Source organism: Barbus barbus, assembly GCF_936440315.1.
Source record: "Barbus barbus genome assembly, chromosome: 10".
NCBI lineage: Eukaryota > Metazoa > Chordata > Actinopteri > Cypriniformes > Cyprinidae > Barbus > Barbus barbus.
The window spans coordinates 14,414,872-14,442,124 of record NC_136738.1 but is presented as its reverse complement, the minus strand read 5'-3'; the positions used below and the strand labels follow the sequence as shown (position 1 = coordinate 14,442,124).

General features: G+C 37.4%; 2 protein-coding genes across 3 annotated transcripts; one reads left to right on the top strand and one right to left on the bottom strand.

The window, feature by feature from the left end:
• Positions 1 to 107: 107 nt before the first annotated feature.
• On the top strand, positions 108 to 6,561 carry LOC306876123 (cell cycle control protein 50C-like). Its single transcript, XM_079427077.1, has 7 exons — positions 108 to 492; positions 3,126 to 3,242; positions 3,821 to 3,928; positions 4,099 to 4,189; positions 5,269 to 5,418; positions 5,499 to 5,711; positions 6,228 to 6,561. Exons 1-7 carry the CDS (start codon positions 295 to 297, stop codon positions 6,413 to 6,415), a joined length of 1,065 nt encoding a protein of 354 aa, XP_079283203.1. The 5' UTR covers positions 108 to 294; the 3' UTR covers positions 6,416 to 6,561.
• Positions 6,562 to 7,953: 1,392 nt separating this feature from the next.
• Positions 7,954 to 26,449, bottom strand: dcbld2 (discoidin, CUB and LCCL domain containing 2). Of its 2 annotated transcripts, XM_079427076.1 has the most exons (15): positions 26,176 to 26,449; positions 23,877 to 24,101; positions 23,410 to 23,547; positions 21,013 to 21,064; positions 20,842 to 20,914; positions 15,146 to 15,279; positions 14,165 to 14,205; positions 13,760 to 13,975; positions 13,549 to 13,673; positions 12,713 to 12,860; positions 12,503 to 12,631; positions 11,782 to 11,875; positions 11,172 to 11,218; positions 10,979 to 11,092; positions 7,954 to 10,889 (listed from the first exon to the last, which is right to left on the bottom strand). In XM_079427076.1, exons 1-15 carry the CDS (start codon positions 26,279 to 26,281, stop codon positions 10,516 to 10,518), a joined length of 2,016 nt encoding a protein of 671 aa, XP_079283202.1. In that variant the 5' UTR covers positions 26,282 to 26,449; the 3' UTR covers positions 7,954 to 10,515. The 2 variants fall into 2 exon arrangements, with proteins under 2 accessions (XP_079283202.1, XP_079283201.1); XM_079427075.1 differs by having other exon boundaries at positions 12,503 to 12,860.
• Between the last annotated feature and the right edge of the window lie 804 nt (positions 26,450 to 27,253).

The following is a 27,253-nucleotide window of genomic DNA, read 5'->3' as shown; positions in this document are numbered from 1 at the left end:
CATTCACCCAGATGCTGCTCCCACACATTACGGCAGAGTCCAGGAATGAGGAGAGACTCCGTTCTGATGGAAAAGAATGTGTGGAGCACTGGGGAAGTTTAACAGTCAGAGCTAAGGACGGGGAGAACAGCTCTGTGTGTGTATAAGGTGGAGTGGTTGTAGTTAATAAGTAACAGTCACTTCAGGTTCAAAGGTTCAGTCACACTGGGAACTGGGAAAACTTCCTTCGGTGGCAGTTAAAGAAAACACTTGCTTATGTGAAGTTGTTTTATTATTAGTTCTAGAGAGTCTGAGATGGGAAAGAAGCAGGCAGGTACAGGGCCACTGTCGAGGCGTCCGGATAACTCCGCGTTTAAACAGCAGAGGTTACCCGCCTGGTCTCCATCTCTCACAGCACAGACCGTGCTGCCAACCTTCTACATCCTCTCTCTCGTGTGCTTGTTACTGGGCATATGGCTCCTCATCACTGTTGAGAACACATACGAACTGAAGGTTAGACGTTTTTATCATCTGCCAGTTTGCGAGACAGCAGGAAGTGGAGAAATAGACCAGGAAGATGTGTTCCTTTGTGGAAAACAACTGGACGCAAGACACAAATCCATCAGAGAGTGATCATAATGTGTTCTTAACGTGTGTTGGTCAAGCTCTTGTGCTATTTTTACTTGTAATAGACCTAACATATGTAATTTGATACATTTAACATCTTGGTTTCGCTACTATTATATTTTTCATCAAGGCTGGTGGTCAAAAGCCAAACTGTTAATAGTAAACTGATAAAGACCAAAGCCATTGCAACTTAAATAATTTGATTTAGTTGTTTAATTTAAGTAGCTGATTCACTACAATGGACCATGAGTCATTTGTATTATTTGTTATTAGCACTGCTTGCTACGGAAGCCATATGTAGAGACCAGGTCTGCATTTTCCAAAAGCATCGTAAACTCCATTGGTTTCAATGGGTCTATGAAGCTTAAGCTTACACTGCTTTTAGGAAACGCAGCCCAGAATGTCATAGCTTTGGGGTGAACTTTTTATGAACTTTCTTTTTAAACAATCTTTATAAAATACAGAAGATAACAAGAAATAGCCTATATGTATGTGCTATATACAGTGGGGCAAATAAGTATTTGATACACAGCCGATTTTTCAAGTTTCCCCACTTACAAGAATGGAGAGATCTGTAATTTTCATCGTAGGTACACCTCAACTGTGAGAGACAGAAACTAAAAAAAATAAAATAATCCAGAACATCACATTGTATGATTTTTAAATAATTAACTTCCATTTTATTGCATGAAAAGTATTTGATCACCTACCAACCAGCAAGAATTCTGGCTCTCACAGACCTGTTAGTTTGTCTTTAAGAAGCCCTCCTATCCTCCACTCATTACCTGTATTAATTGCACCTGTTTGAACTCGTTACCTGTGTAAAAGACACCTGTTCACACACTCAATCAATCAGACTCGAACATCTCCACTATGGGCAAGACCAAAGAGCTGTCTAAGGACACTAGGGACACAATTTTAGACCTGCGCAAGGCTGCGATGGGCTACAGGACAATAGGCAAACAGCTTGGTGAGAAGGCAACAACTGTTGGCGCAATTATTAGAAAATGGAAGAAATTCAAGATGACTGTCAATCTCCCTCAGGCTGTGGCTCCATGCAAGATCTCACCTCGTGGAGTATCAATGATCCTGAGAAAGGTGAGGGATCAGCCTAGAACTACACGGGAAGACCTGGTCAATGACCTGAAGAGAGCTGGGACCACAGTCTCAACGGTTACCATTAGTAACACACTACACTGTTATGGATTAAAATCCTGCAGCGTGCACAAGGTCCCCCTGCTCAAGCCAGCACATGTCCAGACCCGTCTGAAGTTTGCCAAAGACCATCTGGATGATCCAGAGGAGACATGGGAGAAGGTCATGTGGTCAGATGAGACCAAAATATAACTTTTTGGTATAAACTCCACTCGCCGTGTTTGGAGGAAGAAGAAGGATGAGTACAATCCCAAGAACACCATCCCAACCGTGAAGCATGGGGGTGGAAACATCATGCTTTGGGGGTGCTTTTCTGCAAAGGGGACAGGACGACTGCACTGTATTGAGGGGAGGATGGATGGGGCCATGTATTGTGAGCTTTTGGACAACAACCTCCTTCCCTCAGTAAGAGCATTGAAGATGGGTCGTGGCTGGGTCTTCCAGCATGACAATGACCCCAAACACACAAAAAGGGCAGCTAAGGAGTGGCTCCGTAAGAAGCATTTCAAGGTCCTGGAGTGGCCTAGCCAGTCTCCAGACCTGAACCCAACAGAAAATCTATGGAGGGAGCTGAAACTCTGTGTTGCCCAGCGACAGCCCCAAAACCTGAAAGATCTGGAGAAGACCTGTTTGGAGGAGTGGGCCAAAATCCCTGCTGCGGTGTGTGCAAACCTGTTCAAGAACTACAGGAAATGTCTGACCTCTGTAATTGTAAACAGGTTTCTGTACCAAATATTAAGTTGTATTTTTCTATTGTATCAAATACTTATCTTCATGCAATAAAACGGAAATTAATTATTCAAAAATTATACAATGTGATTTTTCTCTTTTTTTTTTTTTTTTTTTTTTTTTTTTAATATTCTGTCTCTCACATCTTATATATGTGGAGTTTATTTGCAAAAACTTTTTTAAACTTTCAAAAATCATGTTTTTATTGTGCTGTTTTTTTAGTACTTTTTTTTTTTTTTTTTTTTTTTTTGCCTAGTCAAAATAACCCAACTGCAGTTTGATTGAGATTAATTAGAATGCATGATGAAAAAACATTATTTCTGAGAATTGTTAAAAACGGAGTTATGTTTTTGCAAATGAACTCTTCATATATAATGCACACACATATATATTAATATTACTTTTCATATCAAAATTGATACACTGATTAAAATAGGCCTAAATTGAAATCAATAGTTGTTTAATTGGGAAATCATGTTGTTTTTACACTTTATTCTTGATGTGAAATATCTTAATTATAGAATAACTCATATATGAATTATAGAATGACTGAGGGCCATGCACATTGTAAGTCATATGTAGCCAGCCACATTTTACTTTCATATTGTTTTATTTAAATTTTTTTCCCTGCATAGGTGGACTACACCAATGCTGGAACATGTGAACGGTGTTTCAGTTTGAGGAAGCATGCAATCGACTCCAGAACAGCCTGCACATGCACAGTCAGCTTCTACGTTCCAAACACCTTTCTGGTGGGTCTGAGTGACTATACAATACCTTTCAAAAGTTTTGGGTCAAGATTTTTTTTTTTTAAGAAATTAATTAATTAGCAAAGATAAACTTAATTTTCAAAAGTGACAATAAAGACATCTGTTACTAAACATTTTTATTTAAAAAAAAGTTTTTATTTTTTTCAACTTTCTATTCATGAAAGTGGCAGGGCATAATTGCATAATTCTGAAAAAAAGAAAAGAAAAAAAGTGTCATGGTTTCCACAAAAATATTAAGCAGCACAACTGTTTTTAACATTGATAATGTTTGTTGTATTATTGAATACATAAGCTCTTAAATAAGAGCTGTATTCTGCCCAATAGATGTCCATTGTAGTTTTCGTACAAAACGATTTCCACCAATAATTTTCTATGGCAAGTTTTTATGCTTCAGTTTTTAGACCATTTAAAACACAGCCTCTTATAAAAAAGAGAAGACCCAAAGATTATAGTCATTAAAAAAGTTTGTTGCCTAATTTAAACGAGACAATCTTGTGAACCTCATAATTTGTCATCAGCGTGTTTCCTTTCAACATGATGTAGTAGTTCGTCTCCCTCAGGGCGATGTATTCTTTTACTACGGTCTGAGGAACTTTCATCAGAACCTGCGGAGGTACATGGACTCCCGCGATGATGCACAGATGGTGGGGAGGAAGAACAACCTGAAGGTGCTCGACGTCTCTTTCACTCCCCTTCTGTTTGCACTCCCTTTTTCAAGCTCTTTCCTCATCCCTCCCACTCACTGATTAAAATAACGTCTGTCTTTATTTGATCTCTCACTACGCTTCACATTAGTAGCACTGTTATCACAAACAAGATGTTGTTATTGCTCACGTAGGCACCGAGTTCATTCTGCTCTCCGTTCGATTACGATGCAAACAGAATACCCATTACCCCCTGCGGTGCCGTGGCCAACAGCATGTTCAATGGTAAGACCCATGTTACAAGTACGCCAATAAGCCGTCCGTTTTAATCGCTGTTTGTGCTTAAATATAGACACCTTCAACATTTCTCACATTATCACAGTTTATTCGCTAAAGTTTACAAAATGGTCATAAAATATGACAAGAACTCATGAGTTAAACTGTGTCAGAATAAATTCATCTTGATATTGTCAGATAACTTTGATAGAAGTAATGAATTAGATTGAATAGCTGTCTATGGCAAGCCGTTTTGACTTTTATTCATTCTCAGGATATGAATTCTTGATATCAACAATTCAGTTTCTACTAGTAACAATGTTAATTCTTGATATCAACAATTCAATTTTCACTAGTTAAAATGCTAATTCTTGATACCAAGAATTAAATCGTTGATATCTGTAATTGTATTTTCTCTAGTTAAATGTCACCATAGGCTGCCATTCAAAATCAATTGTTGATATCAAGAATATGTTTACTAGTAAGAATTGTATTTCTGATGTGAAATTGGAATTTCAACTAGTAAGAAATTAATTATTGATATCAACAATTGATTTTGAATGGCATGGTGACATTTAACTAGTGAAAATATCAACAATTAAATTCTTGAAGCATTTTAACTGGTGAAAATTTAATTGTTGATATCAAGATTTCATATCATGTGAAGGAATAAAAGTCAAAACGGCTTGCCATAAGCTGTCTGCTGTTAAATTTAAGTACACAATTAGATAATATTACCAATTTAGGTCAACCAATTTCCAAGCAATGCATAATTCTGTGCAGTGGGTGGTGTAAAAAGGTCACATTAGCAATTATGGCTAAAGAAAGTAAAACATGGTCAGGTCAGATGTCTGAATAATTTTTGGTTCCAAATTATTATAAATTTAACTGGTAGTCCACAGTATGAAGAACTTTTGAGTATAATATGTCACAGTTTATTTTGCTATCCTCACTTACATCAATGAAATATAGTGTCCTGCACCCACTACTAAAAAATATATATATATCTGGTGTCTGAATAAATTTTGGTTTGACTTATATATATATATATATATATATATATATATATATATTTTTTTTTTTTTTAGACTCCTTAACAGTGATGTATAATCCAACGGATGGGCCAGAAATACTAGTTCCACTTTACAGGAAGGGCATCGCTTGGTACACGGACAAAAACGTCAAGTTCCGTAACCCTCCGACCAACAACACATTCACTCTCCAACAAGCCTTTGAAGGTAGGCTACACACCATACACCACACGTTTATGAATATATGTGGCAGTTTTTCTCATTGTTGTCTCTCTATTTGTTCTCAGGCACGACTAGGCCCTTGTATTGGCAGCATCCGGTTTATGAGCTGGATGACACAGACTCGAACAACAATGGCTTTATAAACGACGACCTGATTGTTTGGATGAGAGAGGCGGCCTTCCCTAATTTTAAAAAGCTTTATGGGGTTCTCAATCGTGCTCAAGGGCCTTTCACTGAAGGCCTGCCTGCCGGCAACTACACCCTCTCTATAAATTACAGTATCCTTGCTTGATGGAGAACAGAATTAGTTGTAAATGGAAGGAAATTGTTCAACAGCACTGACAGGCTTTGGTGACAAAACCTATTTAAACAGCTGCTGACAAATTTACATATTCACAATGTGACTTTTTTTGTTTAAAGGGATGGTTCCTCAAAAAAATTACAATTCTGTTATCTTTAACTCACTTTCATGTCATTTTAAACCTCTGACTTACTTTACTCTGAAGAACACAAAATGTTTTGAAGTATATTGTTATGGTAACCAAACAGTTTTGGTGACCATTGTCTTATAATGCATGAAAAAACAAAACAAAAAAACAAAGACATTTCTCAAAATATCTTCTTTACATATTGCAGAGAAAGTAAGTCACACAGGGTTGGAACAACACGAGTAAGTAAATGATGACAGAATTTTTATTTTTGGGTGAATTATCTCTAGGAGATTATGTTTATCAGTTGCATTTGTTTTGTTTTGTTTTCCTGTAACTAGGTTTTGCCTTGACCAATAACTCCAGATTTTCCTGTCGAGCCCTTTAGAGGTCAGAAGGAGCTGGTGATTTCAATGGTGACCTGGTTTGGTGGGCAGAATTACTTCCTGCCCATAGCATACCTGGTGACCAGTGGACTGATCTTGGTGACAGCTGTCGTACTCACAACGGTGTATGTGAAAGTGGGCAAAAAGGGCAAGAACATGGAGGAATGAACCAAAAGATGGAAATGTCCATCAGAAAACAGTGACGTAATCATTGCACTTAAGAGTCATTATTAGGCACACTGAATGCAGTTCAAATGTATTATTTAAGTTAAGTTTATATCAGCTTTTCTAATTTTGAGAATAAATTGTTTACCAAAACCTATTTGATATGATTCTTCAATAATATTTATTGTCTGATATACAGTGGAAAATATAGAGTGAAAATCTAGGATTCAAAATAGCGATTTGTGATAATGTTTTACTAAAATTGTTATGCTTAAAATATAATCTGTAATGGAAACAAACAAACCTGTATTAAAGCAGAACATTGCAAAATAGAAACATTTTCACAAGTGGACTTTTGAACCCCACTGTATGCTACATGATTATATCCTGATAAAATGTAAATACTGGCCTGTATTTCCAGACAGGAAAGGAGTAATGGATCATTATAATTTCCAGCTGTTTTGAATCGTTGCACTGGGGTCTTTTCTCACATTTGACATATTCTAAGTTTGGAATAGCATACTACTAATTAATGTATGCTGTATGCATGTTGTGCATAGTATGCAAAATTACTTTCTACAGTAGCTACATATGACTTACAATGTGCAAAATGTGCAGTTGACAAAGGGCACACTTGACTTGATCTAGTTATAGTGCGATGAATGAGCCAACAGCAACCGTATACTGTTTAGAAACAATTTATTAAAATAAATTATAAATAATAATAGTCAGCATAAAGGACGTCCCGCATATATGCAGTAAGGAGTGTAAATGTGTCCTAATGTCAGCAGGGGGCGTCTTTGACAATTTACGAAATCTTGATCTGTGAACACGCAATTACAGACCACCTGTGTTTACTGAACTCTGCATTTATTTGTTATATACACAAACACAACAGTGCGTGGTAATTTTTCATTTGAAAGTTGCAGAAGAATGCACTAGTTTACACACTTGGCTTATGTCTTTGTTATGTGCCAAATAGTTTACAGAGTGACTCCTTTGTCAGTATGTCAGTTTGGTATAAAGCAAGCACTAGAATACTACTTGCAGGACATTTTAGGACTTTTGTCAGTCTAAATTGTTTATGACTGTTTAATAAAAGTTAATGATAAATTTATTTAGTAGATGACATATCAAAGTGTGACATAAGTGTTTTCTAATTCTTTCATAATTATTTGTACTTTAAAGTTTTTTTTGTCACTGCAAAACTATTTGAATGAACTTCAATATAGTTTGTAGGCTATTTAAAATATTGGAAAATAACTTGTGCCTTTGTGTAAAAATATAATTTTCAGCGTATATCTTTATATACATTTTAAAATGAAATTTTGATTTTGAAAAAATATATTTTGAATCTCAAATCTGTTAATATGCTTTGGGATTTCAGCTGCTTGAGTCACATTAATAGATGTGTGTTATACTTTGATATTAATGTGAATAGTAAAGGAGTAAAAATAAGAAATAGCACTGCTGAATAAATTTGAAGTGTATGATATACAAAGCTGTAGCTGCCTGATTTTTGTAATTACATTTTATTTTTTAATAAAATTCAATTTGACATTTTAAAATTGTTTTTCTTTACAATCAATCTACAGTACCAATCGTTATTTAGAGACAGATGTACAGTGAACGGCAGACACACATGAACACACACACACACGGGCTTGTGGATACAGTGCACATAAACATTACATAGAACTCTGATAAAATTTCAAGAACTACAAGCAGACATGCACGCACACACAACTGAATCTGGTACACTTTTGAACACACAAAGACACTGAAACATACAGGAATGTCCATAGCACCACCACTGTGGACATTGCTTTAAGCCAGTAAACTAATGCAAGTACCGAAATATGACTTATAATGTTGTAGTAACATAACAGTGTACTATTTTGACTTTGAACATGCAACATCCTGGTATCCAAAATCCATAGCGTGAGGCAATGTTTGGTCTGATAACATTAAATCAATTGGATAATATGCTTGGACTGATTATCCATCAGGTTGTTTGGTCTTCAAGTCAACAATAATAATAAAAAAAAAGATATATAAAAGACAACTTGGCACAGAGTGAATCCTGTTGTAGGCAAGAACGTCGGCATCTGGTGTTTTGCTCTTTAACCTTTGACCGCTAAAGGGTCACATTTGGTAAAGTATTTGGCATTAGGACAGTGTAACTATGGAAGCAGTGCATGCTTGGTAGCTTAAACTCGACCTGTTAGTGGTTTGGGAGTATTAACACAAGACACATCAGCAGGAAAAATAAAATGGATTTTTGCGTGGCACAGGTTTTGACGTGCATGACTAATAATATATTTGGCATGAATGTCTATGTGGATTCATGCACAGAGGACTTTTCCATGGAAATTGAAAATGCAGCAACCATTATTTTTAAGAAAGGCCTTGCTAGTTCCTGTGCTGAATAAATGTTTGTCAGTCGTCCTACTTAAATTTATTCAGAACACAACTGAACAATGCACACAACCATCATCTGTTCCAAAACATCGTGAGCCAAAAGCAGGCTGCATTGCAATGAGTTCAGTGAAAAAATTAATCCAAGTGGAGACAAATACTTTGATGATTATAAATAACCACATCATTCAATAATGAAAACTATAGTCTAACTAGTTAAATATACGTAAGAAACTGACTGTTTTGCCCAATATTTCTGTAAAATGTATTTTTGTGCTTAGGTGTTAGCTTAGCAACATGCTAACCATTAGCTAATAACATGCTTTTCAAATCTAAAAAGATTTTAAAAACTAGGCATCATACATTTGCTAACTTCTGTTACAGAGGAAAAACTGGGCATCCCTGGCGGTCTGTGGTTGTCGTACATTATGCTTTTATGTGAAATCGGTCACCTCAAATCTGCAAACTGATTGACTTTCAGCAACTAGCACAGATTTGTCCAGACTGTAAATTGGGGCAAAAATCAAGACAAAAGTTTTGTATTCAAGCTTTAAGTCAGTGACTAATGATACGGTGCATCGATGCAACGGGAAAAAAAATTATATTTTTATATATCTATAAGATATACTAGAAAACTTGTTTGACTGTTATTAAAAGACATCAAACTGTATTTTTGACTTTTTTTCCAGTACAAGTACATCGTTTCAACAACTGAGTACCTAATTTAGAATTTAGAACACTAGAATTGCACAGAAGACTGAAAGACTTTCTTGACTGTTGTCATGGTTTATATCATTTCACAAGCTAATGATGAGCTGTCATCAGATGACTGATGATCTCAAGTGTGACTTGATTTTTTGTTAAAGATACAGAATTTGCAATTTTCTGGGTTCAGTTATTGTATTTTGGCTGCATTTGTGAGTTGAATGAAAAAAAATTAAAACGGGCACACAATATTGTACCATTTATAGATCAATCGCAGGCCCCTGAACCTAAACTGTAACCAGAAAGAAAACATTGCATCTCTGGCTAAGAAAACCAATGTCAGATGTGCACCCCTATAAGTTAGTATGCTGCATTGTTAAGGGCTTTAAGGCAGCTGTCTGTGTAGGCAGTATAGATAGCAAGTTAACTCATCAGGTTTTGGAACAGAACTAGAGAAACCAGCACAGGCTTGTGTTGCTGTCACAAAGAAGGCACCTATGTAACAGCAGAATATAATACAACAGTGCAAAATGACAGTGAATCACAGTGTTATGAGAGTGTTTGTCTATTAATTTGAAATGCGATCATTTGTTATTCTGCGTGAGGGCGGTTCTGTTGAAAATATCTTTGCCTAAAGGGAAAAATGTGCCTTACAACGAGCGATCGAGACGAATACATCTCCGCTCTCAGAAAAATGCACAGATATCTAAGGACTCACAGTTTGATAGCAGAGCACAGTCACATATATGCACTCGTACACACACATTTAGACGTATGAACACACAAAACACCCACAAAACACAGTAGTGTAACGAGATCTCTGCTTTTCTCTCTCTCCTGACATTCCTGTGTGTTATTTCAGTGATAGGACTTGCGCGGCGTACAATTTGAGACGGCACATTCTGATCTGATCTGCAGATTTCTGGGAAAGGTAGTGTTCAGCCGTGGGCTTCCAAAAGGGTCCGCTCTTCTGCGTTTGGTCAGTCTTTTTTCTGACATGGTGCATTGTGGGTATTCTGTGGCACTTGGTACAACTGTCCCTCTGTGGGTGTGGCTTGATCAGATGTGCTCTTGGGTGTGTCATAGGCTGAGCTTGCTGATTGGCTGCTGTCTGTCCGAGCCACTAAACCACGCCCCCTGAATGGTAGAGTGCCTCCTGATAGGTGGTTAGCCCTGTCAATCATGATTGGCGTGGCATATTCAGTACCAGATGCAGGAAGGGGCTCAGCGTAAGCATGGTAATGTTCAGGGGGAATAGGAGCATCATACTCAGGGGCATCGGCTTCTTCGGGCTTAAACGTTGACCTTTGTCCAAGAGAGGCCATTGTAGCGGTGACAAGTGGTTGGGCGTATTCTACACAGATAGGAAAGGCAGAAAATAGACTGTTCAAGTGTTTGTTGGAGAACATAAAACTAATTTGAACAGTTTGTTTGTATGTGTACCTGCAGGCTCCACCCGGGGTCTCTGGTGGTCCACTCTTGCCGTGGAACTGTAACGAACACAGTCTTCTCCATCCAACTTAGAGGGCAGCAACTGTTTCATACTCTTCCACCATACTAAAGCACACATTCACGCACATTTAATAATTCATGTAGGAGGAAATGCAAAAGAGTAAACAACTGACAACAGACGTACCTGTGCGCTCCCAGTGTGGAAGGTCATAAGTCACCTCTGGGCTTTTTCTGTAGGTTTGAATACAGATGGTGAACATAATTTATCATCTCAAATGGCTTGTCCTTTAAGCCTATTTACATTAAAGGTCTTTGCACAGTGAGTCCGAAATTTTCGCACATTAAAAAAAATTAATATGACCTCACATTGTGTCAATCACATTTACACACTGCCTCCAAAACTTTCATCCGTCATAAAAAAACAATTCGGAGCAATTCGGAAAAATTTTCGGAGTTTTCGCATCTGTAGCAAGCATTTTGATAGGAAAGGATGACAAATACGAAAAAACGTATACAAAAATTTCGGATGAAATTTCAGATAAAACTTTTCATGAATAACATGGTTTTAATATTAGGCTAAAACACAGTAGTCAACATTTGAAGTGGATCAAAACCCTTCATCAAAGTTGTAAAACCAAAACAATACCCGTTCTTGTCTTAAGACAACTTTGATGAACTTTTTTGATCCACTTCAAATGTTGACTACTGTATTATAGCGTAATGATCTATTGATGATTTTTTTCAACTATTTGGATCAAATAATTTGCTGAGATGTCGAAATGTTTTTTACTGACCTGTTCTTCCACAGCCACGAGCACACCATGACTAACACAGGCGTTGTTAGAACAACCACCAATACTGGAATCAACACTGCCACCAGCGCCACCTCTGTTACATTTACACAGCACATTAATAACATTAATCTAGTCAATTAATACTGTTTTGTCTAAATACATAAATTAAACACTAAATTCAAAATGCTGCAAATAATACTAATAATAAATACTGTATTCAGTACTAAACAGTAATGAAAGGAGGATTAAATTAAATCAAATTTTTGCATTTGATTTGTATTATAATTGTTAACTTAGCAACATGCTAAAATGAGAATCAACTGGAATCAACAGGAAATCCTAAATGAGTGCACTTCATATGAGAATCAAATGAAAAGAGAGTTTGCTGTTCACACAGAATATGATTTTGCCTTCTAGTGTGCTGCTTTTTCATTGTTTTTTTTATTTAAACGTGCTAGACAGAAGTGCTTGACCATTGCATTCACTGCTTGCTTATGACAGGATTCTAATAACCAAGTTAAAAGTAGTTTAACTTTAAAAAAAACAACCCTCTAGGCCATGAGTTTGTCTTTCCATTGCTCTGTAATTTTAAACAAAAAAGTCCAATCTGTGTGAATGAATGGCCCCTAAGAAAGAAGATGCCTACATAGACAGCAAGGCAGCTAACTAAGGTTTATAACAAAGCTCATATGCTAAATAACTGAATGAAGTATGTTCTTACCATCGTGAGAGTGCGGAGGCATGGTAGTGTTTCGGATGTTGGGTGTGTGTGTCGTCCTCTCCAGTAGGGGGGGCACTGTGCTTTTTTTGCGAGGGGGAGGAGGGGCTGGATGGAAGATTCTTGGCCTCGCTAACCAACAGAAAGAGATCCAATCATGTTTAGCATGGCTAATTGGCCGAATCGGAGTCCGATTTCTCTGATTAGTCTCACCTGCATGAGGTTGGCAGCCCAGCAGCTCCATTTTAAGGGCGATCCTCTGGTGCCACTGCAAGGGACATATTCGGATGAAGCGTGCTTCAATTGGAGGAATAAAGTTGTTCCGCACTTCCTGGAGATAGTTGGTGTTACCTTGGAAAATCTGTTACAGAGATACAAGGACACATTGCCTTGGTAACAAAAGAACATTTGGCCTCAGACCAAGGTCCATCTTATTTACGCCTAATCAATGCGCTTCTCCTTAAGCTCCCTGACAGTCGATGGACATTCATTATTAATGACCACAGAGTGCACTTTAAATTCAGGCTCCTTAAACCTCAAGAATGTAAAACCCTTTTTCCTGGAAATATACAAACCGTGATGTCATTCTGCAGCAGTTCCAATACTACCGCCAAATAGCCACCAAACACAAAAGAACAACAGACAACAAAACACATGCTCTGCTTCAAAACCTAGAGAGCTGGATATGCTAGTCAATGTATGGTGCCATTCAAGATGTCTTGTTTTGGCCTAATTCAATTGCAATAAATAAGATTGCACAGAATATAAATGCATAAAATAAAAGATGGCGGATAGGGCAAAAGAAATTGTAAACCTAGATTTCATTTAATACTTGAAATAAATTGGAAAATAAAATTAAAATACAATATTTGTATTTTTAGGTACTACGTCTCAGCATCAGATTAACATCAAACATCATCTTTTGAAATGTTGCTTCCAATGTAGAGCATTCCAAATCAGTCATTTATAAAGTTAATGTTGGTTAGAATGCTGTCTTAAAAGATTATGGAACAGAGCTAAGCTAACACCATCCAAACAATTCTCCATACCTTATGTTTATCTGATCCAACTTCTTGATAGGGTTTCCATTGCAGTCCGTCATGGCTATATAACACCTCATAGGCTGAAACGTAAAACTGATATTCTTGGAGGGTGGAGCCAGTGGTGGTAATACCTGAGAAGCAGAGTTGAATGACTGACCAATCAAGATACAGACGCAAACACACTGATCCTTCTTTCTCTCTCACACACAAACTCTACCTGTTATTTTTTTCTCCTTCTTTAAGTCCACTTGAATCCATTCTTTTGTGTCGCTGTTGGCTGCTGCCCACGGGCGTCCTGGTGTTTTGAGGCGAGCCCCTGTGGGGCCCCAGACAGTGGGCTCCTTTCCGTGACCGCCCCATTCCCACTCTGAGGAGGCTGTGATCTGAGAGTCACTGACCACCCCCGACTCCAAACCCAAAGTGCCATAGCAACCTTAGAAGAGAAAAAAATGAAAGCTTCTATTGTTAGATCATCAAGGTGTTGGGCATTTCCGTAGAACTGACAGGAATAAAGAACAAGCGTCTTTATTAAACCTTCAAGTTATTTGAACAGATTTTTTTTTAACACTTTGGACAAAACAAATCATTCTATAAAATACTACACAACAGACAAGTCACTCACCACTAGTCTTGAAAGTAAAGAGGCTTGGGGAGAGATTTCCACTGTAAGAGGGAGAGAGATGCAGAGCTATCATTCTGTCTACCAATCAATTAGTTTATTACATAGAAGGAAAATAAAACTCAACCAAAGAGTGGAATCAAATCTAACTAGATTTGCATTTCCAGAAAGAAATACCAGTGCTTGCAAGGCAGCAAAATGCTTTAAGTTGAAGTTTTGGGCTTTGATTCTGAGTAAATGAAATGCTGCATCAGAGATATTTTGCACACAGCATGCATCTAGTTTTCCACCAGCTGTGCATGAGAATCAACACACAATGCAAGATCATCTTCACGGTGCAGACAATCATAGATGGCTACAAATAAATGCATCCAGTATGCAAATGTTAAGCTGTCGCTTAAGCTGTGTTCACGTCATGTCGGAATTACCATAATTACCAGATGAAAATTTAGAGCAGTTCAGGTCCTCTGACTCAGAAAGTATTTGTTTCTATGGCAACACACGATTCATAATGAAAAGACAGATCCATGTGCTGCTTTGTTGTTTATGACAGTACTTAATTCACTACATTATTTCACCTTTTGCGAAATACTAAAGAACAAAAAAAAAAAAAACTATAATAAATATAATACATTTAAGTCAAAGCTTTGATAAAATTTACTTTCCAACTTGTAATTACAAGTTCAAGAAAAATAGAGATGGTTTTACTTGCTGGAAAACTTGCAATTAGACTAATTCCATACTTGCTACAAAAAACTATCTATCTATCTAGAAAGGGGGTTCCTTGCAATATCTGGAGGGTCCTTGGCAAAAAGAAAAGGAAAACCACTGCATTACACAGTTAAAGGGAATTCATTTGCAGAAAAGACTAAGAAAATGTTATTAAGAGGAATTTCAATACTGCACTGCCTTGCAAGCCCTGTAATCAAATGAAATAGATTTTCCCATGAAGAAAGCAAGCAAGAATGCAAATGGGTTACTCACGGCACAGATGTCACATTGTTGGCCAGTGAGCTTTCATAGTGTGGGATGCCTTTGCTGCTGACCACACTGATTTGCCCCCCCAAAGTGTTGGAGACCACACCCGCATGAACACCGGCCAGACAGAGAGGAGAAGACTACAGAAAGAGACGGTGAGACATTAAGACAGCTGACACTGACTCACTCACCTAAAACCCACAAGCTGTGACTTGGCATGATGAGGTCACATCATTGAAGCAGAATTGCAGTGGTATCATTTATGCCACTGTGATAAAGAATGGTGGATGATTCTTCCAGAGACTGAGACAGACACACACAGAGTTCTCACAGGCCACATACACATTGAAAATTTTCAGGAAACACAAATGAATAGTGTAGACCACAACACTATTCAAAAGTTTGGGCACAGTAAGATTAAGTAAAAAAAAAAAGAAATTAATACTTTTATTCAGCAAGGTAGCATTAGATATCAGTAATGTTACAAAAAAATTATTTTAAATAAGTGCTGTTTTTCCTAAAAAACAAAAAACAAAACAAAACCTACTATCATGGTTTCTACAAAAAAAAAAAAAAAACAATTAGCTGCAAGCAGCGATTACCGGGGTTCAAGCACTTAAGGTGGTCTTGGCCAACCTGGATGTATGGCTGACAGTTAAACACATCCAAAACGGAAAACAGGCTCACAGACACACGACACACATGCACACACACTAAAGTTAAATGATTAAACTAGTATATTAATACTCTATAAACATATTTACACACATTTTGTTGCAGATATAGATATTTGAAATAAGTGATAGGTGACAAAACTTATTACAAGTCTTCTGGTTTTAAGAGTTTATATGTCATTTTCAGGTTTCTCTGTGATCATAATATGGCAAAATTGTAAAAAATGACATATCTGTATGAACAAAATGGTAAACTTGAATTAAAAGTGATTTTAAATATTATAATATCTCCATAAGAAAACCTATAAACAGTACTGTTTTAGTGTTTAATAAGCCTATTAGTGGTCGTCTGCTGCCATCTAGTGGTTATAAATTGGAATTTCTCATACAACACCGTGTTTTAAGCTTTATAACTATTATAGTGTTTTAATATAGTAGTTATAGTAGTTTTTGGCCAATCTCTCTTAAATTTTGCATGCTTGTTTAGAAATTGTGCATCATTTTACACAGTTTGTGGGCTTTCTTTTAGCATTAATAGGCATTTGTAAATAACATATAAATGATCGGTTTATAGTTGTCCAAGTGCAAATGTTCAACATTGTTTTGTTAATTATTGACCTAGAGAGTCTAGAGAACAGTACTGCACTGATTTGATTGATTTGGAGTTAAAAACTGAAGGCTCTTTGACAAAAGGATGTTTTTAAAATAAATCTCAAATACTTAAAAAATAGTTTGATTGACAGCTGTGATCCTAGAGGCAAAGTTGTTCAGAATGAGGAGCTCTATCATATGATATGAAGATACAGTGTATTTGTAAATATATGAGCAATTTTTTAGCAATTTGAGGCCATTTACTATAGAAATCGTGTGCTCTTGAAACCTTTTTTGCTGTTATAGTGCCACCTATAGTCTGATCTCTATGAAACTTTGCATGCTTGTTAAGAGTCTTCTGTCACATGTTTTCATGCTTTTGTAAAGTTTTGAGTTTTCGTTAAGGTTTTATAAGCTTTTGGGTATATGTGGCCACACCCCTTTTCTAAATGAACAGTTAAACAAAAGGACAAAATTCTAATTTTTTGATAATTGTTGATCTAGAGAGTCCAGAGAATTGTGCTGCAGGGGTTTGATCGAGATTGAACAGAAAACCAGAGACTAGTTCGCAAAACTAGGTTTTTAACATATTTGTGAATATATAATGAATGATTTGATTGACAGTATTAGTCCCAGAGGAAAAGTTGCTGAGAATGAGGAGATCTATCAAATGATATGAAGATCTAGTGTTTGTGTGAATATATGAACATTTTCTACAATTTGAGGTCATTTTCTATACAAATATTGTGTTTTTGAAGGTTTTTTTTTAATGTTATAGCACCAGCTATGGTCCGATCTCCATGCTTGTTAACAGTCATCGGACACAGTTTTCCCCAACTTTCGTAAAGTTTCAAGTTTTTGTTTAGGTTTTATATGTGGCCATGCCCCCTTTTTAAATGAGCTAATTATAGCTAACCAAAGGACAAAATTCAATTTTTTTTCTATAATTATTGATCTACTAGAGAGTCCAGAGATTGAGCAAAAAACCAGAGACTAGTTCTATAGGCAAAGTTGCTCATTATGAGGAGATCTATCAAATGATATGCATATTGTGTGGATATGTAAAACGCCACGTGATTACAGAGCCAAAAAACTCGTGGCTGATTTCGTTTAAAATTCTTACAGACCTTTAGGGCCATGAGTCAAACATGCCCACCTAGTTTCGTTCCAATTGACCTCTGTTAACCTTGTCTAATAAGTGCTCAAACTTCATTGGCCGATGGCGGCCATGTTTTTTTAGATACGCCAATGTCCTCATAAACCCTTTTAGCACATTGGAGACACTGCATAACAATTTTCAAGTTGATCGGAGTAACGCTTCCATAGTTATTTTTATGTTTTTTTCAATCTTATAGCACCCCAGATGGCAGATCTGCAAATTTTTTGAGCTCCTATGCTTGTGTACCAAGTTTGGTGAAGATATCTCATTTCGTTCACGAGTTATAGACTTTTTAGTAAAATTGCCCTCGACTTTCGAACATTTTGGGGCCCCATTACAACAGTGAGTCGAAATTTCAACTTTTTTTTTTTTTGATAATTATTGATATTCCCTGTCCAGAGAATATTTCAGCAGTGGTTTGGTTCCAATCGGGCGAAAAACCTAGGACTAGTTCGCAAAAGTAGGTTTCGGATATCACTCAATTTTGTGAAAAAATGGGACCTCCTAGACCCAAATTCAGAGTGACCAGTGATTGATTGGCCTTGACCCAAGGATTCCAAAAATGTAAAAAAATTGGAGTCTACGACAAGCGGTTTAGGAGCTATGAGCGATTACGCCTTTTTGATCGCTGTAGCCGATTGGGGCGAGTCTTTGGATCTGAGTAGCGAGCAATACTACTATGTTCTGACCAAGTTTCAGCTCACTAGGCCTTACGGTTTGGTCTGCATGATCAGTTTTAAAAAAAAAAATCCTAACAATTACAATAGGGTTTCAGCACTACGTGCTTGAACCCCTAAAAAAATAAGCAGCACAATTGTTTTCACAAATTTAATTAGTCATTGGTCCTGTAATTAATTGCAGCCTTGGTAAGCATAAGAGACTTGTTTTAAAAACACTTTAAAATATCTTACTGAATAGTAGTTTATTTGTGGGAATGAATCTCTTAAATTATCTTTTAGTGTTGTGTACAGTCACTCCTATAACCTTAAACTCAGGATATAGTGATAACCATAGCAACATGAGTTGTTTTTCAAGAAACTAACATTAGCTACCAGAAATGTATTATTATTATCCTGCAATTCTTGGTAAACTACAGCTGACAGACGTCCACCATTTAATTTGCTCATTAAAGGGATAATTCACCCAAAACGGCCATCCTTTAATCACCCTCATGTTGCTCCAAACCTGTATGACTTTATTTCTGTTGCATGTGGAACAAAAATGTCTTGAATGTTTCAACTGTTTTGGCCATATAATGAATGTCAAATATAATGAATGTCAAGTCATGCCGGTTTCGTTTGACACAAGGGTGAGAAAATGACGACTGATATGCTTCTGCCTTTTTCCTGCTCTACTTTTGAACCTTTTTTTAACCAACTGAAAAACTGTCTGTCAGCATGAATTTTTTGTGAATTCAGTTGTCAGTTCTCATTCAAATAAATAACCAAATCTGTTTGCGTCCATTAAAAGAATCAGATGCAACTTGGTTTTGGTTCATTTTCAATTGTGAATGTTGACTATACAATGTTATTCAGCATGCGTTCTGTGAACTACTGATGAAGAATAGCGATAAAGCTTGCCAGAAAATACAACTCATTTAGCAGCTTATGAGGTGACAGGAAATGTACCACATTTGCCATCTGCTGTGGCAGCACATAAAGGACGAAACGCAAGAAACATTTTGTTGAATTAGGGCCTTAAAAAGCTCCTTGTCTTTCTTAATAAGTTCCCTAATGTGTCCAAGAGCTGCACAATTAATCAAATAAACAAATCAAGATTATGTTTACAACAGAAATATCTCCTGTGCATGTGAAAGCAATATAATCAGATGCATTTAAAGCAGTCTTATAAGCCTGTCAGCAAGAAAAACAGTCCTAATAAACAAGTTTTAAACAATCTGATCCACAGATGCGTGCTTTACGGTGCACTTATATTTGCAGTGGCACTCGAATGCACATCATGCTGAAATCATGACTTCCAAACTCGTAAGCTGAACTTCCCAGAAGGACTTCAAGCACTCAGGAGAAAATAACAACCACATCTAACTGCAATGTGTACATGGCCAGAGCCACTTTCTGCCCAACACTGGAATAATAGTAAAATTGCTAGTTTAAAAAGAAAAAAAAAAAAAAATGACAGTTCTGATTAAACATACACACACAGTTGGAACTCCAAACCAAAAAGAGACCACAAGCACTAGACAAACTCTCAACACCCACACACACTAGGCAAACTCTCAACACCCACACACAACGACACCGCAAACATACACCACTTCCTCTGGGCAAAATAAAACACCGCTCTTGCCACAAACAACGCGTGCACATTCACACACACATTCGTAAAGGCGTCATATGGGCCCCGCACTAATTCTGAGGGTGTATCTGAGCTGAGAAACAAGACTGTTGTCAGCTGGTCTGCATTAGAAAACCATTCAGCCAAACCTGATCTAACATCTCCCCGAGAAACACGCTGTCATACACACATTAAAACACGCACACATACATCCAAACACACAGACGCACATACCAACACGCCCCTAGGAGACCAAGAGCTCTAAAACTGACACGCAGAATCATTTACAATGACTCAACTTCAGAAGAACGTGTGCTTCACGCTCTGTCTTTCCCTCAAACCCTAAAGTTTGAAACTTTTCTCAAGAAGAAAACAGCCTATTGTGTTCAAACAGACAAAATGAAATCATCCAAACAGTTTTAAAGCAAGCAGGAAGCATTGAAGCAGTGATGAGGTCATCAGCAATGACCTAATGTGTAGCTAAGCCAGTGTGCGGTCTTTGAAGCTTGAAGGCTTCAGTCCCCGTTCAATTTAATTGCATTCAATAGAGCGACTAAAGTATTAATCACTCAAACCACTTTATCTAAACATCTCTACTTAACCACTATTATGCACCATGTTTGTAGTTTTTTAATTCTTTTATCATTCATGTTTGTAGTTCTAATTCTCGTCAACACAGAATTAATTGTGTGGAATATTATCCCTTAGACTGCCACTTGGGACCTTTGGCATACTCATGTCAACATACTACAATTTGGGACACATTAATTCTATTTAGGAATTTATGCGTACACTAACATTTGCATAAAAACCAAAGTATACCTTGAACTTAACGCATTAGTAACAATGTCTCCTTTCGCATTCTTTAAATAAAGTCATATAAAGTTTGGAACAACATGAGAGTGAGTGAATAATAACAGACTTTTAATTTATGAGTAAACTAACCCTTCAATCTAACATCGACTCAATAGTGGTATACTTACATCTCTGTATCCATGCGGTATGGTTCCCGAAACCTCTCCGAAATCAGTCAGGCATCCAGCAGGACAGAATTTACTGCAAATGCAGGATGGGAATATGAGACACAGACATATACTCAAGAACATGAACCCCCCCCCCCCCCCCCCCCCCCCAACAGCTGTAAACGTGAGTACCTGAACTCTGCTTCATTGAAGTGCTCTCCTTTTTCCAGACAGGTGATGAGGTCTGAAGGATGAGAAAAGAGACACACATTTTCTTTGAACCCTCTTGAAATATATTTACCTCTGTCAGATAAAGCAACACATCTGATGGTTGCCATGGGGACATTATTGATTAATGTCATCCTTCCCCACAAAGATAATATGCAGGCATGTATGTGTGTGTGTGCTATGTGCACCATTCAAGTGGTGTAACAGACTGGTGTATTGCGTTTCATTTTTGTGGATAAAAGCCTCCATCTGAATGAACAGATCAATACCAAGTAGATTTACATCCGTTACTTTTTCCCTCAGTAAATGTGAGTGGTGCTCACCCGTGCAAAACTTCCTGCCGCAATGCTGGAATGTGTATGGCTGTGTGTGCGCATTTCTAGTTCAAGGTATTTTGTGGTGTTATTGTACCCATTACTCACACCCACAGCATGGATTCATCTGTCTCTTTCCTGACTCATGGGAAATATGATCTCTCTCTCTCTCACACACACACACAGTCTCGGAGTACTGGGGTAAACAGGTGTAGCTCCCACATGGCAGAGTGAACTCCTGACCCCAAACAGCTCCAGAGGTCAAAGGCCAAATGTCATTGTTAAGACACATCAAACACAGAAGTGCACAGCTGTGATTCCACAGATTTGGAGGCTCAGGATGTGCCATGCTGTACAGAGCACCTTCACAAATGTGCTTACACTGCAGCATTTTACATTATTACCAAAATAACTAGCACTTTTTCGTACGCTTTGGCCATAGAACTAGTTATTTGAACAAACCTCTAACACCATGTCCACAACGGACACGATCAGCTATATTATATACACGCAGATACATTTTTCTAAAAATATTTTGTACCAATTAGTACTAAAACTGTCCTGGTTTGTTGTTTCACAGTAGAAAAAGAAAAGGAACATCTATGTAATTTACATCTATGTAACAAACCATGTCATTTAAGTAACCAGACATAACTACAACTAAACAAGCAGTGCAAATGTATTAATAATAAACTTGTATTTTATTTAGACGGACATTAGATAGTTATCGAACTCTGAACTAGCTACATTAAACTGTACTGCATGTCTTTTGGTTACTTTTGCATTATTAAGACTCTGGACACTCAATTATATGAATTATTTACCAGAAATATTACAAAATAACTGCTTAACTACATTTTACTGTTGACAATGCTGAGTGTTACCACTCAGTGATGCAGAGGTCAAGTGATACAAGTCCGAGCTTTCAGAAAATTCAAGTTTACAAGTTGTAATGACAAGTTCCACAAGGATGTGAACACTTTTTATAAGCTGTAACCTTGCAATAGAACAAGGTGTGTAATTAACACACGCATGCATTCATAAGTGTCAAAACTGAAGTATACATTAGGCGTCTCTAAGTATTTAACAATGACTTTATGTTATGGACATGGATGATAATTTTTAATCATGCAGCGTATTTAGCACAGGTATGCTATTACTTAGGCCTAATTGCTATTATTAATAAACTTCTACAAGTTATTTTTGAATTAGTCACACTTTTTACTGTAAATTGGAAGAAATTTGTTTTGTATAACGTGCTATAAATAACCTTAACTTGACCTTCTAAGCAATCTGACTTGCCATATAAATCCAACATACATTCAAGGAGTGGCCCGAGCTACAACTTGGGACAAGAATATAGATTTGGCCAATAAGTGATCACCTAGCAACAGCCCAAAATAGCCCTCTAGCAACATGGATCTTTCACAAAGGAAAGTGTTTACATTTCCAAGAAAGTGGGAAATATTAAGTTGCTTAGATGCATTTCAAACTCTGTGGCATCTTTGTACTGTATGACACAAGAACCAACAGTCACTACATAATTTCCTCTCAGTTTAAATTAATTTAAACTATTGACTCATCTGTTAAATTAATTGCCTGTCATGCATAAGCTCTCTGGACGCACCCTGGAACCAGGAAAAACCCTAACAACCTTACAGCCAGAAACATACTCCTGAAATAATCTTTCTAATCAGGTTCACATGTCGTCCTTCAGTCTCATCTGAACAAAAACACAGTTGCCATAGCAGCTCCTTTATGCATCTTGAGACACATCCAAGCCTTCTTCAACACCAATTCATTCAAACACAAGCTTTCACACACACAGGACAATCAGTACACTACTGTTTGAAAGTTCTTCTATGAAATCAATACTTTTGTTCAGCAAGGATGTGTTAAATTGATCAAAAGTGACTGTTACAAAATACTAAATACAAATACTAAATGCTGTCACAAAATACTAAATGCTAACTTTCTATTGATTTCACAAAAAAAACGCATTAAACAGCTGTTTTCAACTAGTGAGAAGTGTTTCTTGACTGCTTACCTGTGTGCTGACTTTTGGTGTAGGAGAGGAGGAGGCCACGGCCGTTGTTGTGTGGTCCACTCATGAACTGCACAGTGACCTGATGCCCCTCCGACTGTATCACAGCGTCTCTCCATTCTTTCCCGCCGCAAAACTTCACTGCAGAAAGAGAAATGGAAATCATTTTCAATTCTTTTCCATTTACTCATCAGCACTCTGTACATTAGTGGGTGGTTTTGCTGCCATAAAACAACATATATCAAGTAAACAACATATAACAAGTAAACAACATATATCTGGTAATATATGTTTGGCACAACAAATTTTGGTAATACCAGGTGTAATAGGGCCATAGATTACACAAGTTTTGAAAAGAAAATACTTTTTTGCAAACAAAGTTCTCAATTTAAATTAGAAGTATATATGTGACTGAAGACTGAAGAAAAAACAAACAACAAATGCACACTGTGTTCAGAAGTGTTTCTCACCAATTTCCATTCTCCCCGGTCCGTGGCCATTATAGAGTCGCAGGTAAGAAACCTGGCAGTTGTTTGTGTCTATGTCAAGATCTGCAATGCGCACAAGGATTGTGTGTCCGGTGGTCACGCTGATCTCCCATTCACACACAGAGTTTGAGGGATAGGACAGAGGGTACCCCAGAGACGCCAGGCTCCCACTGCCCACACCCAGCACTGTGTGTCCACAGCCGTCCCCTGAAAAACATTCAGAAGTGATCACACATTTAACAAGATAACAGCATGGAATTCTTTGTTAGTTTAATGTTAGTTTACAGTCTAATCTGGAAGTGGTACAATCAACATAATTTGATGATATTTGCATTACCCACTAAGGCAGGGGTTCTAAACTCTGGCCCTCGAGGTTCACTTTCCTGCAGAGATTATCTCTAACCTTGACCAAACGCACATGCCTGTAACTTTCTAGTGATCCTTGATTAGCTTGTTCAGTTGTGTTTGATTAGAGTTGCATCTAAACTGGAAAATGGACCTCAAGGGCCACAGTTGAGAACCCCAGCACTAAGATTTCATAAACAAAGTGCCCAAATGTTTGTCTTAATTATGCACAGAATGTTTTGTCACTTAAAACTAAAATTTCATTTGGTGAAATGTTTTGCTTGAAAGTTGTGCAAAAGAGCTCCTTGTTGAATCTTTAGAGGTGGAGAGAGAGAGAGATGAGATCGCATTGCATTGCAGCTGCTTGCACTGCCTGTCACGCGTTTACACACCGAATGAAACTCAGCTTGCGCTGTTGTTACGTAATCCTTGCTGGACAATATTCAGACCCCCGGAGCAAAAACAACAGCCCCATCCATACACACACACACACCTCTAGTCTCAATGTTTCCCCTAGCTTTACTACACCCACATAAACCTTACATTTCCAAAGTTGTATGCACAGAGAGATAACATTCAGTATGAGAAACACAAAAGATAACATTCAGTATGAGAAACTGGTGCTAGTTTTCACTCGTTTCACCGAATTTCTCTCATGAATACTTTTATTCAGCAAGGATGCAGTAAACTGATCAGCAAAGACATTGATAATGTTACAAAAAGATTTCTATTTCAATGCTGTGCTTGTAAACTTTCTATTCTGAAAAGAATAACAATTTCTTAAAAATTAAGCAGCATAACTGTTTTTAACATTGGTTATAATAGCAATTGTTTCTCGAGCACCAAATCAGGATAATAGAATGATGAAGTCACACCGAAGACTATTTCAGACACACTCTGTTATACATTTCAGAAACTGGGGCTAGTTGTCACGTGTTTTCCTGACTACATTTCTCAGGGTATGTACATATTTAGAATCCAGTTTCTGTATAAACAAATACCTGAAAGTCTTGAACTTAAACATTTTGTGACAACATGCCCCTTTAACAAGGATACTGGAACTTTTATTATTTGCTTGGATCAAATTTACATTATAAAACACAGTCCTTGCAACTCTGCTCCGTGTCGTGCCTAACAATGCCCCTTAGCTGTTATAAATCCACTGTAAACCACAGCTTCTTGCTTTAATAAGCACTCATTCATAATGGTTTTGAACTCATAACAGTCAACTGCATGACAGGGTTGGTCATGTGATCAAGATGCACCCTTTTGGGGCACTTCACTCCATGTAGAATCAAACTTTTGTTTTTTTCTCTAGTAGACTGATATATATATATATATATATATATATATATATATATATATATATATATATATATATATGATGTCCATGTCTTTAGCTCATGTGAGTGTGCATAATTTATGGTATTTCTCAAAAGTGCTGTTTCCTTATGTGTAAAACTACTTATTGTGTTAAGCTCAGATTGCTTGAGAAGGACTATATCTGTTCCTCTGTTTAAATGCAACAGCTTGACACTGGACAGCACATGAACTCACTACATATTTGGGAAAGCAGCGGGGGCAGCGCGTTGCGTCATCACGTTCGTCTGTCGCTCCAGCTGTAGCTCAGCAACAATGTAAGAATACAACACACACTCCGTTATTGAGATGACTGAGGTGTTTACCCAGGGAAATAATTACAGGTTCAGTGTATTAGTGTCCTGGTCAAACAAACGATGCGTGATGTTAATGAACAGAGCCCGGATTTAAACCAACAAACTTTCAATTACCACTCTCTGGGTCTTTAACCGCTACACCACACCACCCCAAGAGTTTGCTGTGAAACCGCAATCAGCCCTAAACCCAAAGGTGGTGAAGCAGTTTAGGAGAAGTTTAGCAACTGCTAAAACTTTAACCCTCTCTGAAGATCACGTACCCTTCTGTGCCCGCGAGCTTCTGGCACCGAGGAGTAAGATGAAGACGATCAGGATGAAGACCGCAGCCCCTCCGGTCCCTCTGCCCACCATTACCGACGCGTCCATCCCAGCAGCCTGCAGTCCGAATGCATAATGCAGAAGTGTCCTGATCCAGTCCTGATAAGTGCGCGCCAGTGAGTGTGTGTGTTCAGTATCAGGATGGTTTTATTGACGCTTCCTGAACAAACACGGTCTCTTCGTTCCCCGATCTATTACACGACTTCCTCAACTTCCGCTCCTCCCACCACACAGCGGCCCCTAGATGGGAAATCTGTGGTTTTCCATACATTGTTGTGGATCTGGAGAAATTAGTGATTTGTTTTTGCTTTACTGGAAGACATGTTTGGAACAAAATGTCAACATGAGGCGAAGAAAAACGAGTGAAAATATATTACTAATATTATTATTAGCCTAGCTGACTAAGACTGTAAAAGCTGTGCATAATAATGACATTTAATACATTTTCTTCTTCTTCTTCTTCTTCTTCTTCTTCTTAAGACAAACAGACTACAGAACTGCAAATAGGCTATTTATTGTAAATATTGACGAATGGCGAATCTGAGCTGTCACCTCAGTCAGACATAAAATATATATTAACATATAATGAATATAACAGCTATTTTGTTTTTCTGGTTGACATATAATGTTTGTATGATATAAGATGATAAACAAATTTACCTAAAACTAAAAAACTCAGCAGACTCTGCGTGACCTTGTTCAACTCGTTGGTAAAATATAGACTGGGGGCCTTCAAGATGAAGGCTGACTTTGAATTAGCTGTTTTTTAGTGAGTTTGTATTTTTTAGAAATGCATAATAATATGTAATCTGTTAGAAATATAGACATTTTTCTTTCAAGGATACTTGTTTATACTTCTGTTTAATACAGGTCTGTTGAAGCACTGAACTCAAGCCACTTGGCTGGTAGCTTTATAATGTCCAATTTCTCAAAGAACCACAGAAAGAAGACTTACTGGAAGCTCACGTCTGTGAATATGAAATTTTACTAAAATAATTATAAGATCGATTATATATGAAG

What these genes read in the sequence shown, in the direction of transcription:
- dcbld2 (XM_079427075.1), bottom strand. Translation starts at nt 26,281, where the DNA reads ATGGACGCGTCGGTAATGGTGGGCAGAGGGACCGGAGGGGCTGCGGTC. An exon ending in ACCGGGGAGAATGGAAATTG is followed by an intron (nt 23,548 to 23,876) that starts GTGAGAAACACT and finishes CTCTTTCTGCAG; the next exon opens with TGAAGTTTTGCGGCGGGAAA. An exon ending in TTGGATCAGATAAACATAAG is followed by an intron (nt 12,861 to 13,548) that starts GTATGGAGAATT and finishes TCTCTGTAACAG; the next exon opens with ATTTTCCAAGGTAACACCAA.
- LOC306876123 (XM_079427077.1), top strand. Translation starts at nt 295, where the DNA reads ATGGGAAAGAAGCAGGCAGGTACAGGGCCACTGTCGAGGCGTCCGGAT. An exon ending in GGAGGAAGAACAACCTGAAG is followed by an intron (nt 3,929 to 4,098) that starts GTGCTCGACGTC and finishes TTGCTCACGTAG; the next exon opens with GCACCGAGTTCATTCTGCTC. An exon ending in TCTCCAACAAGCCTTTGAAG is followed by an intron (nt 5,419 to 5,498) that starts GTAGGCTACACA and finishes ATTTGTTCTCAG; the next exon opens with GCACGACTAGGCCCTTGTAT.